The sequence below is a fragment of the Bombyx mandarina genome, chromosome 01, assembly GCF_030267445.1.
Source record: "Bombyx mandarina strain Sakado chromosome 01, ASM3026744v2".
NCBI lineage: Eukaryota > Metazoa > Arthropoda > Insecta > Lepidoptera > Bombycidae > Bombyx > Bombyx mandarina.
The window spans coordinates 3,603,252-3,621,592 of NC_143208.1; the positions used below are offsets into that span (position 1 = coordinate 3,603,252).

Sequence of the window (18,341 nt, forward strand, 5' to 3'; positions counted from 1 at the left end):
AAGTAAATTTGTTACTGGGAAATGAATATTTTTCATTTTTTATTGGCTTAAGCGACTTTGCTTTGAACAGAAAGAGTTTATTTTAGAGACAGACTTTTCGAAGGCTTAGCTAGAAACGGTGGATGGCGGTTTGCCAACAACTTCACGAGCTAATAGCTGAAGCTCCTTGAGTAATCGCGGGGGAATTCTTCTTGAGTAATTTACTGGTGGTAGGACCTCATGTGAGTCCACACGGGTAGGTACCACCACCCCGGCTATTTCTGCCGTGAAGCAGTAATGCGTTTCGGCTTGAAAGGTGGGGCAGCCGTTGTAACTATACTGAGACTTTACAACTTATATCTCAAGGTGGGTGGCGCATTTACGTTGTAAATTTCTATGGACTCCAGTAACCACTTAACACCAGGTGAGCTGTGAGCTCGCCAAGCTAACTAAGCAATAAAAAAAATCAGACTCGCAACCAACTGAGAAGATCCGGTGAGAAACTAAAAAGATTAAAAGCCGTCATCACCTAATTTGCCTAATTCACCAATCCCAGTACTGACCACTTGCGATGCTGCTTGACTTCGATTGTCAAACGAGAACGGCGGGTGAGTATCTCTGGCTATAGAATAAGATTGTTCATAAGTGCTCATAATTGCCAGCATGCTATTATCACGTTAACCTCTCTAGTTATTTTAATAGCTACTAACTCGCAACCTGCGTTCACCAATTAATAAAGTGATTATCAAACGTGCATGATGTAAGTGGAAAAGCGTTCCGTTTCGTTGCAGACACACTCACCAGGAAACTGTACAAACAAAACGCGCATTGTCACAAATGTCCCATAATAAGAGAAACTTAACACCATTGTTCCCCTACTCCTATACATATAATATATATTAAAATAACCGCTATATTTGTGTTTCATAAAACACTTCCATTCGTACGCTACCAGTTGAACGTATACAAATAAACTGCCTAATTTAACATAAAAAAAATGAAATTTTATTACCTGCCAATATTGTTTAGGTTTATAGAGTTGGCTACATCGCAGGATGCAAAAGAAATGGTGCACGGTACAGGCATGTTGAATGGTGTTTCATTGCCAAAATTAAATCGAAGCTATAAAAAGAATTATTACGACATAAAACAAGAACGAAGATTTTGGCCTGCAGCGCCCAAGGAAAGTCGCTGTGAGTACCAAAAATCATAATACAATTCTCTTCTGTTACATGAATTGCTTAACATTGCGTATAACTATATATCGTCATCTCTTTTACGCTCCAGCATTTCAATGGTGATGGTATACTCTCTTCTTTGTCTCCACCTTACCTCACTAGGTGGGGTCGGCACAGCAATTTTTTTTTTCTGTTCTCTTGTAGCAGCCGTCATCTCAATACTCACTCCTCTCCCTCTCATATCGTCATTCGCACATACCATCCATGTCTTCTTCGGTCGACCTCTTCCCCCTCTACCTTGCACTACCATTTCCATACGTTTCCTAGTCACATGCTTGGCGATGATATATTGTGTTATTGATTTAAAATTGTGACGAAGTATTCCTATCGAAACAATTATGTACAGTAGTAGTGTTTTCTTTGATTTTCGACAGTCTTAGATACAAATGATAGCTATTTTTACGGTATAATCTTAGGTTTATTAATTTCAAGTTATTTTTTCTGACGCTTCGAATGTTTAACGTCGAAAAAGCCGTAAAATTTCCATGTTTCATGCTACAGCCTAATTTGTGTCTACACTTCATTTACATACTTCATACATACATTGTCTACGTAATGTAATTAACATCTTGTTTCCATTCTAAGAACCGAAAATACGCTCGCGAATTAAACCATACGTACCAAGGTATACCTTATTTTATATGAATCCAAATTCTATAAAAGTTTCACACTTTTCTATGTATCTTTCACACTTTTTTATCAGCTTGAGCAAATACATGTATTACGGAATCATGCAACGTATTTTTTAACAACGTCAAAATGTTTGATTAACTTAAAAAATTTGCAAACCTTTCAAGGACCGACTACAAGCCAGAAATTTTATTACTTTGACTTTATACTTTATTATACTTCAATTTTACAACCAAGTTTTTAGTAGTAGTTTGGAGACTACTTAACGGTAGGCAGTGGCTTGGCTGTGGCCTTAGGATTGCTAACATCCATGGGCGACGGTAACTACTCACCACTAGGGGATCTGTATGCTCGTTCTATCTCCAAGGGCAAATAAAAAAAATACACTTCAATTTTCCAACCAAGTTTTTAGTGTAGTTTGGAGGGTACTTAACAGTAGGCAGTAGCTTGGCTGTGGCCCTAGCATTGCTAACGTCCATGGTCGACGGTAACCACTCACCACTAGGTGGTCTGTATGCTCGTCTACCTCCAATGGCAAATAAAAAAAAACACGTCAATTTTTCAACCAAGTTTTTAGTAGCAGTTTGGAGAGTACTTAACGGTAAGCAGTGGCTTGGCACTAGCATTAGCACTTAGCACTAGCATTGCTAACGTCCATGGGCGACGGTAACCACTCACCACTAGGTAGGGCAATTAAAAAATGGCAATCCAAGGGCAATTAAAAAAAATACTTCCCTGCTGGTATTGTTTGGTGACTTTCTTATTCGTTCGGTCGTTTTTTTGTATTTCCAGTCCTCTCGCTTTTCACTGTAGTGACATTCCCAAACGGTGGTTGCGCTGGAGCCTCCGGTGATAACGGCACCTGTATGACAGCAAGAGAATGCTCAACCAGAGGTGGCTCTGCTAATGGATACTGCGCCAACGGCTATGGACTGTGCTGTATCTGTGAGTATCAATTATAAATTATCAAAGAACGAGACAGTTCTACGTGACTAAGGTCACCTAAAATACGAAAATGGTATTTCTTTTTTTTATCTACCTATCTGCCAGTAGCTTTGAGGATACATTATTGCTGATAGGTGAGCTCACGGAGCTCAACCTGGGAGGGTTTGTTAACATATTCACTAGCTTCTTAAAAAAGTGCCACGCTAAATCTACCACTGGACCGGTATCACGACGCACTCAGACAAGTCAAGAGGTAAGAAGCTGAAGGGTTCGCAGACTCCACCATCTATCGAACAGATGAACGAACTCGCGGCCCATTTAGTGTGAAGTGGTTACCGGAACTTATAGAAAATTACTTTATTATTATTAGCCTCTTGAAAATTAACGTTGAAGCAACGTAGTTCCCATCCTGTAAGGCGAAACTGACTACTGTTTCACGGTAGAAATAGGCGATATTACTACCCTACTAATGCGTTGTTACAACACAATCTACAACTAGATAAAAAACGATTTACATTAATTGGATCATATAAGCTTCGTGTCAATATTTCTCGAAAAGCTTTAACGAATTTTGCTACTATTAAGTTCAGAAATAAACGTGATTAGTTTGGAAAACAAAACAATTGATTACCTCAATTATCTTCAGTCATGACATCGTGTGGGAGTACGACGTCTGAGAATGGAACTTACTTCGTCAGTTCTGGGTATCCTTCATCGTACGACGGTACGGGATCCTGCGAACTCACTGTCATAAAATCACATCCTGACGTATGTCAGATAAGGTAACTATATCTGATCGTTGCCACGTTTATTTATTTACACGTAACGGTTATCCTGCCACATCTTGGCCTTTCCAAATCGATCGATTTTTTTTATTTTAATTACAATAAAATCCAAAAACAAATCGCGGTTTGAAAATTCTTAACTTTTTTTATACAGCTTTTGTTTCTGTCTTTACTACTATACTAATAGCTACTACTATACTAATAGCTAACGCAGTCATGCTTTTGCAATGTAAGTGTCGGACCTAGTATCTCGTTCTTATTATTTTTGTTAAACCTTCAACAGATTAGATTTCGATCGATTCACAATCACTGGACCCGAGCCAATAAACCATGTCTGTAACCAGGACCAGTTCATCGTGTCCGGTGGAAACCCGGTCCCCGCCATCTGCGGAGTCAACCAAGGGCATCACAGTTGAGTATAGCCAAATACAAAACTGTAGAAATCAAATATGTACAAAGTCCAGCCGAGTCGGATCGTCTTCGAAGAAACTCGGAGTGGCGATATTAAATTCAAACAAACTTCAGAATCCAAGCGCTACGAAGTCCAGTCAAACTCAATGTATTTACTCATTAATACAGCATCAGCCGTATTTGGCATTGAATCTGTGAAAATAAACTTAATTATTAAGAAATTCATTACTCTGTAAGCCACGTCGAAGTTTTACTACGGCTATGTACAAGTTATTATTTTTTCATTATGTACATACATAATATAGGTTTTGGAATATATAAATGACAACACTTACAGCGCTATTACAACAAGATGGCGCCTTCATAGATCTTGGCATTTCAATGATTACATAATTTCGCTCCTTAACTTTAAATTGGGTTGCGTAGATTAAAATGCTATAACTTTGAGAGAACATACCTACTGTATAATCTGAACTGAAATAATTGGTTCTCACCAGCGAGAGGGACATAGTTATCTTCGTCCGCACCATCTGAAAGTACCGTGGCGGGTCCATATGGACCTATTCCCCAGTGAAGGTGCTAATCCGTGAAAATGTTTTCCTCCAGTGTACATAGACGCGGGCATCGGAACAACAAATCCGGTTAAGTTAACATTCGTAACCAGCGGGAATACGTTCGAAAGAATCTGGAAAGTCAAAGTCACGCAGATTCCTTGCAGTTCAACCTATAAGGGTGAGTTATGAATTTAATGAATCATCAATACGTAAGTACGGTATCTTTTTACGTCAACGAGTGCACAAGAAAGGCCATACATAGTACGCGAGGAATGGCGACGTCTTGCGAAGCGCTCTACCCGAAATGATAGCCACTCTGCCAACAGTGCAAACGACTAGGATGAAGACGGTATCTTTTGTTGGACTTACAAGATTTCTATGACTGTCTAAGCTATTTCAGTACACCATTATTTGTCCACCCGATTACCTACCCGTGCACGCTCACAAGTCGCCTCACGAGCATTAATTCGCAGATAATTTTTATCTAATATATAAAATTCTCGTGTCACAGTTTTCGTTGCCATACTCCTCCGAAACGGCTTGACCGATTTTGATAAAAAAAATTGTGCTTATCCGGTATCTATGAGAATCGGCCAACATCTATTTTTCATCCCCCTAAATGTTAGGGATAGTCCACCCCTAAATTTATTTATTTATTTTTTAGACAAAATTTTTAATTTCTATTTTTTTATGATACAGCATACAAAAGTACATACAACCCTAAATTTTCACCCCTCTACGATCAACCCTTATTTTTTATTTGCTAATTAAAAAATTTAAATTTTTTTGCTAGAATTTTGTTTTTATTTTGTCATGACGTAGAATATAAAAAATCATATTACTCTGAAATTTTCACCCCTCTATGATCAACCCCTATTTTTTATTTGTTAATTATAAACTTTAATTTTTTTGGCAAGATTTTCATTTTTATTTTTAATTCGTCATGAATTAAAATAAAAAATCTGATGTTACTCTCAATTTTTCATCCCTCTATGATCAACCGCTATTTTTTATTTGTTAATTATAAACTTTAATTTTTTTGGCAAGTTTTTTATTTTATTTTGTTATGACTTAAAATAAAAAAAATCATATTACTCTCAATTTTCACTCTTATATGATCAACCCCTATTTTTCCACCCCGATTAATATTTTTTTTTCTATGCACAGATCTGCAATAAGGTTGCAAGATGGCAATCAAATTTTATAATTGTAGTACGATAAATTCTTATTCAGAGTTTATAATTTCAAGTTCCTTTAATTATGATTTTTTTTAATTTTGAATTTGATCTCCCGCCCTCGCCGGTCGACTACTGATCAACTATCAATTGATCAGCTATCCCCGCCAGGTATCACCACTCATCCAGCAAACATCACGTAGTAGGGATGAGGACGAAGCCGGTCTCCTGTCTTACTTACTCACTATACATCATAGATTATACACTTAATATATAATTTGAGAGCTATACAATACTATACATTTTTCAGCCATGTTTTTTTGGTTTTATTTGTGTATCAATAGTATGTTCAGTAGGTCTGAGAATCAGCTACTATCTATTTTTCATACCCCTAAGTGAAAAGGGTTGTCCACCCCAAACATTTATTTTTGGAGTTTACTCCTTTAGAATCGATTTACATATATAGGCCCGGGGTATGAAAATTATGGGGACCAAAATCGTACTAGCATGTCACACGAAATGCGTTATGCGCATTTCGTGTGACATGCTAGTACATGCGCCGGCAGTCCGCCACAAAGCCTCGTACTGATCGCGCGTTTCTCTCATTATTGTATTTTCATATATTTGTTAGTCGTTTGTTTTGTATCTCGTTAATTTGTTAATAATCTGTAGTGTATCGTGTTGTCGTAATATAGAACTATTTCTCGTATTGTTTCGTTTAATTTTTTATATCCAGTAAACTCCAGTCGTGCGTCGGAGCGGACACACACACTTTTTTTATTTTAATTTTTTGGATATTTTTTTTGTTTATAATGAGGTATTATGTGTTTAAATGAGGTTTTTTTTCTACAGTAGAATTTCCCTAGAAATCTTATTTAAGGCAACACAACGTTTGCCGGGTCAGCTAGTTACACGATAATATTCTTTCATAGTAGGAGTTATTCGTGATAAGCTAAGTACGTTTATTCATTAGAAAAATTAGTACCCGCCTGTAATTTGAACAATGGCCTAGTCGCATCGCTTAATACGAGTACGTCGTGTTTCTTATTTTCTTATTCTTTAAACTTCGACGAATTGTTTGTAATTACAAAACTAGGTAAAGATCATTCATCATATGTCTTTAAGTCAGTGTGTTACTGTCAAACGAAGTATGTTAAGGCGTACATTATTTCATTTAGTATATTAATTGAAATCCACAGTAAATTATTGAAGATTTTCACATTTAGTTAATGGATTCTTTACCCGAGTTTATAAGAAAGAATAGATGTAGAATGGTCACACCAATCAAAATCAAAATTTTTTTTTACCTGTTCTAGTAACCTCGAAGCGTTATTCTAGATTCACCGAACTAGTAGGTGAGCTAACGGAGCTCAAACTGGGAGTTTTGCTAACACTGGCAAGAGCAGTGCTTCGCAGAATCCACCACCGGATCGGAAACGCGACCCACTGAAAAGATCCGGCGAGAAACTCAGTGGGCTGTGTCTATGGGTTAATTTACTCGTCGAGCCCTTCGTCGCAAGCGAGGAGCTCGGCGAGGACAGTGATCGGCAAAATCAATGCAATTGAGGGCTTGAACTCGTAATGGTGGGAAATGTTGCCATTAAATTTTGATTGTTCACTTCACTCTTGGTCAGCTCACGTTTTTAAGAGAAACATTTGAAAGATGGTACCTTAATGATTCCCGATGTTTTAAATACCTGTTGAAATGATAACAGCTGACGAAGGCTGCCTCCAGTACTACACGGGCGTGTCTGGTCAATTACGCTCTTTCAACTATGACCCAGCCTCAGGATTCCAGCTGAGTAATCAAGACTACGGCATCTGCATCAGAATGGAGAGGAACTTCTGCGGTATCCTGTACACCGCCTGCCCCGACCAAGGTATATTTAAAATTAAAAGTCTTTAAAAAAATTTGCACGCTTCTGACAAATCCTATTAAAATGTGAGCTAATATAAACATTGGACATCCACAAGCACCGTGCTCCAGGATCCAGACCTCAAATATCTTTAACAAACATTTTATAATCACATTGTTCTGGGGATCGGTGACCTTTATATTTGTACTGATGCTTGATGACCGCTTGTATTTTCCAGTTTATTACATAGCTAACCACGAAACCAATTGAATCTCAATGTAGGCGTATATCTTATGTAAATGTAAATAGGGTCAATTTTGGAAATGATTAGGTACTTCAGAAAATTTACTTAATATAATTTTATACTTAACTTGAGGGCTGGCAGACACTCTTGAAGGTCAAGTTAAGACCGGCCCAATAAACGTTATCATTCTTAACGGAATAAATGTAAATATTAGTTACAAATATTGATAAGTAGGGCCTAGATGAGTCTCCTCGATCTGCGATCTTTGATAGTTGAAAAATAAGGTTTCAATAAAATCCGAGTAAGCAGACAACGAAAGGTCACATGATTGTCTAATTTCGAAGGCATCTATATATTAATACGTGAAGCAAAAACTTTGTATCCCTTTTTACGAAAATTGCGCGGACGGAGGAGTATGAAATTTTCCACACTTATAGAGAATACAGAGAAGAAGTGCACAATGCTAATATTTTTTTAAAATAATGCAAAAAAGATACATTAAATCAATAAAGAAAACATTACACACACTACATACCATGTATTTGACGCACACACGCATGCATACTATTTATTGTCAAACTTTTGTTCTTGGTGTCTGTTGTCAAATTGAGAAAAGATTAAATATTGTTTGTCTTTGTTAATATTTTTTATAGTGTGGTCTTGGCGAAATTTGTGATTATAGAAGTATAAAATACAATCACAATAGTGTACAAACTTACAATTCCAATTAATTATAGTCGAATTTCGACTACTGCGGGACCTCTAGTTAAATAAAATTAGACAATTACGTCACTTATTTCTCTCAGGAATACTACATGTTTTATACACTCGCGAGGTACGAGGCTTCTTTTAATTTACAATCAATTTACGATTTTAAAATTATATTTAAGTGATCATTTACTCAATAATTTGTTTTAAATTTACTTTTTTAATTTCTCATCGAAAACATCAATATCTTAATGAGTGTATAAATTTAATGATAAACTAAAACTTTGATTGGCAATTATTTTAAGAGTAATTAAGGATGACCTTTAATGTTACCTTTGGTTGTTTGGTTGATGCTAAGAATAGACTTGATATCCTATATTTGGGCCACGGAAACTTATTCATAATGTCGGAATAATGAGAAAACTTCGATATAGATAATTGGAATTTGGTAATACTATATTCAAATAATAAATAATTCGTGTACCTAGTATTTCTGAAAATAGATTTTGTTATATGTAAATTTAAACGCATGTAAATTTAATTAGAAATTCTCTTCTAGCACAAGTACATCATTGGTTAACTTGAGTAGAAGTCTCATTTCCCTCACAGCATTGGGATTACTTCGGTTCAACAACGATCGTGATTTCGCATTCCGTAACGACCTTTGATATTAAAATGAGGATTTTATCGGATGTTATAGATGAGGAGTACTAGCGAACTGCGATTGTTTTATTCTCTTTATGATTCTATTGCGCGAAAATTTCCAACGGCTTGTAGACTATCGACTTTGAGTGCGTTCTGCGAAATAAAGGACGAGAAAATACCTGTTAAGTCTTCCATAAATAGATACACTCATTACAATGGATTTCAATGAGCCATTTTCGATAGCTATTTCAGTATGGTGCTTTCAAAAATGAAAGAGCTTTTATAGACAAACGGGCACACGGCGTACCTGATGGGAATGGTCACGGATGCTCATGGACAGTAATACCGTCCAGATTTTTTTGGACCGTTTTATCGTCTCATGCTTTTCGTAATATTAAACTGATTACACTTATATGTAATTATTCATGGCGAAATGTATTTTAATGCAAAGCCGCGATTTCTATTCTAAGCCGCGATTATTTAACATTTTCATTAACGATACTGCGTGTACCCTCGATGGTAGTTAATTGATTAAATTGTATCTCGTAGTGGATGGTCAATCATGTTGAGTCGCCTTGGGACCGAGTCGAGGAAATGTAAATTTAATTACTTAATTCCAAACATGCAATTCTTAAGTGAGTCAACGTGATAGATATATTCCTTGACATTTCTCCTTACATAGCAGTTTTGACCTCAAATCGTACGAGCGTTTTTAAGTTGTGCACATAGTACATATTTACATTTCAATTGTACCGAGTGCTGACGGCCTTATTTAATAATAATGATGCTCTTTTTCGATGCTTCCTAAGCGCCACGGCTTGACTATGAAAAAAGTTCTTAGCGTTGACTCGGATAGTCCATGGTATTGCTAATTTGCTTCAGCAATGATTACTAATCTTAAGTCTTTTTAGTCCATTTCCCCAGATTTTACTCTGGAGGTAGGGCGTGTTGTGAGTCCGCACAGGAAAGTAACGCCGTGCTGCTTATTTCTGCCTTAAAGCACCCATACGTTTCGGTTTGGATAATGGGGCAGCCGTTGTACCAAAAACTGAGACTTAGGACTCATGTCTCAAGTTGGGTGGCAGCATTTGCGTTATTTATGTCTATGTCTATGAGCTCCGATAACCACTTAACACCAGGTGGGCCGCGTTCGTCAACCCATCTAAGTAATAAAAAAATTGTCAACATGCTTTGAACATTGGTATCAAATATTTTATAAGATTTAATGAAATCTAAATACTCGCTAATGAGAAGAAATTGATTCGACATGTGGCTCGCGAGGCTATGGAACTCAAACAGAACGCCCTAACTTGAATAAAGAAGATGTTTAGTATTTATGAGACATCTGAATTCCAATTATCGAGAAGACGAAAACTTGACTCGAACAAACCTCCGAGATACTATTAGTTCGTTTTGTATGGAATTAAATTTAGAAGTCTTAGAACATTTTTATAGAGAAATAGAGGGTAGTTTTCACAATATTCAAATGTCATCGAACGACTTTCGTCGAACTTTAGTCATCCGTGACCACGAAAATAATCTAGGACGATGGTATCGACTTAGATATTCTACATACAACATGTAATGAATCTGATTTTAATGGCATCTCTCATCTTCAACCGAAGATAAGATAGTGTAAAGATAATTAGCAAGGTACCCAGCTCGAATCTCGGCTTATGCCGATTATTCACGTAACTAAGAAAGCACCCAATAATTAATATGTTAGATCTCGTACCGCCTAAAAATTATTGTTATGATTTTCGTTAATTGAATCTTATTTAAGCTATCTCATAAACTAAAATGCAAAGTGAAATAAAAAACATCAAATGTCTTTAATTTCAGTAAACAATCGCTCAAGATCTTTCACTTTGAGCGGAAACAGCAACAATCCAGTCAACTCAATGATTGGTTCCGGAGCTGGACCCAACAACTGCGCGAATGATTGGCTGCTTGTACCTTGTGCGGCAAACGTTGGCCGGATTCAGCCCAATCAAGCTCTTTGCACCGATAGGATCTGCGGCGGGACGTTCTCTGCTGATCTGTCAATGCAAGCCTCGCAAGTACTTAGTAAGCGTCCTTTATTACACGAAGACATTTCCGTAACAGCTTTACCGTTCTTTTTATGGCTGTTTTTATTAGTAAGCGGTGTTCGTTGTCGTAGACTGACGTAACTATCCATCTAGGGACGTTGCACAAAGCCTGGAGATTTGTTTTTAATACTTTTTTATTAGCTTACGGCGAGAAACTAGCAGAAGGTCGTAAGGTGAGGTCTTCTATAAAGTTGACAATGTAAGTAAATTGCTCATGACCTACTACTACCGTGATAAACCTAAGTCATGCGTAATGCTAACAATTAAAAATGAACATACCTTTTCAAAATTATTAAAGAAGACAAGAACATAGTATTCGGCCTCAATAGACACTAAGTAAGGTCAGTAGACTTTATTCTATGTTTCTAAAACTACTCAAAATAGCTATTTACGTTAAATTGCAATTACTTATTGCTGATCTAGAATTCTAGGTTGTAAATCTAGGATTACGGCGCAGATATGTTTTCGTACATAATATAAATCAATAAAAAATATAAATATATTCAAAATGGCGGTGATATTATCAGCAGTGTTGACTGTGTAGCTGGCATTGCTGACTTCCATCTAACGGTGGCCACTTTCCATCTGATGGACCGTAGACTCGTCTGCAAATAAAGACAATAAAAAAGTCTTCGTGGAAATGTTCTTCAAAAGGCTTAGGTGTCTTTTTTATTATTATTATTTTTTATTGCTCAGATGAGTGGACGAGCTCACAGCCCACCTGGTGTTAAGTGGTTACTGGAGCCCATAGACATCCACAATGTAAATGCGTCACCCACCTCGAGATATAAGTTCTAAGGTCTCAAGTATAGTTACGTTACAACGGCTGCCCCACCCTTCAAACCGAAACGCATTACTGCTTCACGGCAGAAATAGACAGGGTGGTGGTACCCACCCGCGCGGACTCACAAGAGGTCCTACCACCAGTAATTATGCAAATTATAATTTTGCGGGTTTGATTTTTATTACACGATGCTATTCCTTCACCGTGGAAATCAATCGTGAACATTTCTTGAGTACGTATTTCATTAGAAAAATTGGTACCCGCCTGCGAGATTCGAACACCGGTGCATCGCTCAACACGAATGCACCGGACGTCGTATCCGTTAGGCCGCGACGACTTCAAATTACGATGAACGTGCCTTCTTACTAAACATTTTAAAATGTCTCGTATAAATTACGCGTAGTCTGGAAAAGAGGTGCGTTATGAAAAAAATTTTTCAATAATGTGAGTGCCGCGTGTTATTCCCATATGGACATTTTCAAGGTTTTCGCCTAGCATGTTAAACTGCTATGCTAAAATATTATTGACACATTTTTATTAGCTTGACCTGTGTCTTATAATTACCTTATCTGTAATGAAATTTATCAACGTAATTTTTAAATACGGCTATGACCAATTCACATAAAAAAGTTAGACAGGTTATAGAGACCAATGAAAATACACGCCTTAAAGCCTAGTTACCGCTAAACCGAAAGACAAAGTCTGCAATTTATTGTTAATATTTTTAATTGAGTCGAGTTTTTTGGGAAATGAAATCATTTATATTCTAGTTATTTGTCTGCCAATAAATAAACAGTTCTATATTGATCTTAACTAAATCAAATCAAATAAATAAAAAAATTCAACATAAATAAAAGTACATACTTGCTAAACGTCAAAAAGAACTACCGCCAATTCACAAAAACTAGCCTCCGTCCTGTGAAGAACTGGTAAGAAACTCAGCGGGCGTGTCTTTTTTTTTAAATATTAGAGGCTAAGATACGGCAGAAAAAGCACTGGACTATGAGACCGGTCTGTGGGTGCCTCAGAACCGTGGTCATCGAACGGAAAAACAATATTGAAATAAAACGAATTCCCAAAAGAGATGAATTGTTCATCTCACGCGCCAAATAGGACTTAAAGAATGAAAAACATATTTAATTCGTAACACCAGTTTACTTCCTTATTGATTCCTAAGGCGTCTAGTAAGCCCGTTAGGGTAGGTGTCACCGCCCTACCTATTACTACCGTGAACCAACAATGCGTTTCGGTTTGAAAAGTGAAACAGCCGTTGCATTATAAAACTGAGAGTTATAAATCGTGTTTCTAAATAGGTGGCGGCATTACGTACAGAATATATATGAGCTTCGATGAATACTTAACACTAGTTTAGCTGTCAGCTCGTCCATTCATATGTTTATTTTAAATTGCTAGATGGACGATCTCACAGCCCACCTGGTGTTAAGTGGTTACTGGAGCCCATAGACATCTGTAACGTAAATGCGCCACACACCTTGAAATATAAGTTCTAAGGTCTCAGTATAGTTACAACAACGGCTGCCCCACCCTTCAAACCGAAACGCATTACTGCTTCGCGGCAGAAAGAGACGGGGCGGTGGTACCTACCCGTGCGGACTCACAAGAGGTCCTACCACCAGTAATAGTAATAATGTATAGGCAATAACAAAATATATAGATATTCATTACGGAATAACATCGTCCCGGACGTTATGTCGATCAATGTGCGCCCTCATGAAATGTTTGCTTACATTACGAGTATATGGACGCAGAAAGAAAAATGAGTAAGCAAACACGATCTCCTCGTGCACTTTACAGTACAAACGTTTTAAATCCCCATCTCATTTTTGTTACGACACACAAGCAAAGTGAAGCGTATACAAATCGGTGTGCTTAGTGCGAGTTTCTTAACGTACTCGATAGCGTAAAAGTTAAGCCAAATTTTTATGCAATTTAAACAGCGCCCAAACATACGCAAACGATCTCATTCCATAAAAATATGAGCTAACTTTTACGCTATCGAGAACGTTAAAAAACTCGGACTAAGCATACGGATGCTTGCCCTCGAACGTCGGACACTTCGATTGCACATGATAAAATCAAATCTATCCCAGCGCGGTACTACTCACTTACAATGGACGTGGAAATTGATTTTTAATTCTGTGTACCCGACTAAAAGCGTACGCTGTGATTGTTTCTCTCTTGTTAATATTGTTTCAATCGTAGTTATTATTGATGGCGACCGTTTACTCTTCCTCGTCCGGTTCTTTTGGAAACACACCGCTTCGACTATGTATTTTAGATTGGTTAATAGCGTTTGCCTTTGTTTTCCATATATACACCTTTACAATAATAATCGCTGTAAAAGAAATAGAAATAGAATTTAAAAACAATAAAAATCGACTTCAGTTATTAGAAAAAAAAAGATATTCCAAAACAAATTAGTATACACTAATAACAATAATGATCGAAATCGGTTGGCGTGATATTGAGTTATTGAGTTATTCATCTATTTGTCGCGCACGTACTTAATGCAAATTTAAGACATATGGTTTTCTCATGGATACCATTATCAAAACTAGACTAAATTGAAATGGGACCATACCGGAAGTGTCAGCTTTCTAATAAAAAAAGAATCATCAAAATCCATTCACCCAGTCTAAAGATGTGAGGTAACAAACAAAAAAACATACAGTCGAATTGAGAACCTCCTCCTTTTTTTTAAGTCGGTTAAAAACAGGCTTTAATGTCAAGTATTTTTTCCGGATCTGGCCTGGATTTTGGTCATTAGGCATTGACACGTTTGTGGCGGTTACCTATCACTGAATACAAGATATTTGACAGATGCCTGAATCTCTCTAACGCTTTTCCAAGTTAAGTCCCGATGAATGACATTCGGAACGTCGGTCTACCGAGCAATAGCACTCGCTCGGTTCAAGATTTTCCCTTTGACGTAAATCATAAACGTGTGCAAATTCACAACCAAATAGAATGTCTGGAAGAGGTTTCAAGATAACATCGTAACATACTGTTACACGCTGGGGTTCGGAATAAATAAAAATTCTACCGAATTTCAAGTTAACTCTGTATTAGCACTTAGAACACTTAAAACACTTCATAAACACTTTAAAATTCCCAATTCGCTTTTTGTACTTCGCTTCAGGTAGTCCGTTCGCTGTTTCGCTTCGAGTAGTTCCTCTCACTGACTGGCTGCGTGCCATCTCTATAACGCTTTTATAGGCGATACCACATCCCTAGAATTATCGAGAATATTCTACAAAAGTCGAGTATTGTTTATTGTTTTCACTATCTGACAATAGATGGCGTTGTACCTCTCGAGCGTTCTAGATGCTACTAGATCCTGCGATATTCGTTCGACTATTCGGCGATAGATGGCGTTACTCTTACCGGCGTAACAATACTTACAGAGTATAATAGCATTTTCTTCAGTTTTCCCGTGTCGTTAGATACAATTATATGTAACTAAGATTATACGATTTGTAATCATTTCGCGTTTAGTATTTTCATTTATCGGCCGACGCTTCGAGCCCTTTACAATTTACGTCATCATCGACGTCCCTGATCAAATAAACATGCGTTAACAATAAAAAGGTGTTAAAATTAATACAGAAGTGATACAAAAATAACTTTGCAGATAATTAAAGCTGAAACCCTTACGTCGAAAGAAAGAGGAGCTGTAGTTTTTATTTATTTATTAAAACTTTGAAAAAAATATTTAACTTGATTCATAAAACTGTCATTCTTATTTTTTTTTTGTTCCAAGAAAGCAATTATTAATAGCGATAGTGTTTGTTATAAGTAGGAAAACTGCAAAGGATCATGCGTGCGATCATCTATACACATAAATAAAATTGGAGTGTCTGTTTGTAATATTGAAATAAAGGCTTTTTACTACATGCATATAAATATATATACGGTACATACACCAAAATAACATTTTTTACAATTTTTGTCTGTCTGTCTATTTGTTCCCGCTAATCTCTGGAACGGCTGGACCGATTTTGACGAGACTTTCACTGATAGGTAGCTGATGATATAAGAAGTAACTTAGGCTACTTTTTTAGACTAGCTTCGCCCCGCGGCGTCACCCACGGTACAACAATAATCGCAGGTAACATCGCGAGACTCAGCTATCAATAATAAAATGTAATGTTTCCGAAGCGAAGCAAGGGCGGGTCGCTAGTATAATATCTAATTTGATACAATTTAAATTTGTTTTTATTAATAGAACTAATGTATTTCAATTTTCCTTTCGTACAGGCACGGTGAAGCCGTTTCGGCTATGGTTCCACGCGGACAATGTGGAGGCGCCGATAGATGTAGACAACCGTGGATTCTGCCTCAATTTCGTTCAACAGCCTTGCACCAACAACGTAATTTAGTTTTAAATTGTATGCAATTAAAGTACACAATCCTATGAGCTCGTTTGAAAACAAACATTTGTGTAGATCGACGTAACTAAAACGTGTTTGCGCGGGTGTAACAATAGGGAATGCTGGTAAATGTCAAACGTGCCATGATTTGGGGAAAGCGTTTCACATAAAACTTCAGGAGCGTCACAGAATTTACGTAAAGTATACATACGGCTTCACAATAAAACTTGAAGTCCCGTTAAGAATATTATTTCCGTATACATTCGACGAACTAAAAACTGTAACTTAGGACTCGTATCTCAAGGTGGGTGGCGGCATTTAAGTTTTGACGTGACAACGTCTTATAATTCGATGGAGCCGGCTGCACGCACGAAAAAACATGACTCATGCGGCGTTACCTCGCTCTGAGGCGTACATGTTTTCGTCAAGTATGAAGTTCAGTGAAAAGTGAATGTGGTGTCAATTGTTTATCGCAACGATAATTGCGATAATTGAAAAATGAAACCATTCCATCAGTATTTTCTTATGACGTTGTCACGTTCAACTATCGTCAGAAATCCGACTTTACAGACAATCGATTTTTTTGATGATAACAACTATTGCTTATTGTGGGTTTCCTCTGCTCTTAGTGGAACCTGGCCTCCAGAGAGGTTATGACTAAACGAGTACAATATATCATTAAAACCGTCTCACGCATCTCCATACCAGTACTCCAGTCAATCATTTATGGTACTAAGTCGAAAATCTTACCCGAAGCACCACACAACAATTGTCAACTACTGATTCATAAAACGAAACCAAAAAATCATTTTACTTCGATCTATTCTCCTTCAATTAACATCTATTATTATCTACATTGTAACCGATGTAAAATAATTTAATACTTGACAGATATTAATTGAGCATAAAACATTCAACAGAAAGATGCCACCGTAAAGCCACAAAGAAAATACAGGTCAGCTTTTCTCGATCTCAATTCGATTTGTAGCTCCCAATGACACTATTATTAAGAAACATTTCATTAAATACCTTAGTATCGTCTACCTATGTGGAAACATTCGTTTTAATTGTCAATATAATAATTTTAATTCTCAATATATCTACATAATATTAACTCTGATATTCCATACGAGACGAAACATTAAATTTAACATTTCCTTCATCACGTTCCGTTGAATATCACTCATTAAAACTCCAGCGAACAAGATGTACTATATTAACAGGCGGTTCAGGTAAATCGAGTTTATCCAACGTATTCCTGTAAACCAGCGTAACTAGATCCCTTGGCAGTGTGACCAACAATCCAGTGGGATGTTACATTTGTCAAAAAAATAATTTCACGAATCTACTAGTATGATGTATGGCAGCGTTAGGAAAACAAAGTTTCCCCTGGAACCCAATTTTTCTCTTTCGTATGCAAACGTGAACAACAAAATAACACGTGAACATTAAAATTTTGAGGTATAAACTTTATTAGACTTTTGGCGTTTGAATTTCGATGAAAAGAAAAAGTGACAATAAAAAGAGATAAATATTAAAGATATTCTTATAGATTATAATATAACTATATTAAAGATAAATTTATAGGAACTGTTCTGCGAGATAATGATATTATAGATTGGTAGATTTTAAGATTTCAATTTAGCTATATAATTAATTAAATTAGTTTCCACTCTTAGCTGCGTATATGTATATTTTAGTATATGAAATGTTTTTTTTCCTACTTTTACAGCCATTAGGTCGCATGTTTATGATTTCAGCTTGCGAACTAACAATATCAAATCGTTGTTGGTGCTAAAGTAGAATTTTATAGGTTTATAATTTACCATTTGTGAAATACCGTTTATTAAATAAAATCTAGTTATTGGCTAAAAGTCGCTGTCCCAATAAAAAAACCAAGAGATCA

At 36.7% G+C, this 18,341-nt stretch overlaps 1 protein-coding gene across 1 annotated transcript; it reads left to right on the forward strand.

Annotated features, from left to right (window-relative positions):
• The first annotated feature begins 999 nt into the window (after positions 1-999).
• LOC114245454 (uncharacterized) lies at positions 1,000-16,453 on the forward strand. The gene is made up of 8 exons (XM_028177630.2): positions 1,000-1,172; positions 2,640-2,792; positions 3,439-3,574; positions 3,861-3,988; positions 4,595-4,720; positions 7,433-7,597; positions 11,013-11,237; positions 16,323-16,453. The coding sequence occupies exons 1-8, from the start codon at positions 1,046-1,048 to the stop codon at positions 16,442-16,444; spliced, it is 1,182 nt and encodes a 393-aa protein (XP_028033431.2). The 5' UTR covers positions 1,000-1,045; the 3' UTR covers positions 16,445-16,453.
• Positions 16,454-18,341: the final 1,888 nt, after the last annotated feature.

Coding starts and splice junctions, on each gene's coding strand:
- LOC114245454 (XM_028177630.2), top strand. CDS start 1,046: ATGGTGCACGGTACAGGCATGTTGAATGGTGTTTCATTGCCAAAATTA. Junction 7,598..11,012: donor CACCGCCTGCCCCGACCAAG/GTATATTTAAAA, acceptor CTTTAATTTCAG/TAAACAATCGCTCAAGATCT. Junction 11,238..16,322: donor GCAAGCCTCGCAAGTACTTA/GTAAGCGTCCTT, acceptor CCTTTCGTACAG/GCACGGTGAAGCCGTTTCGG.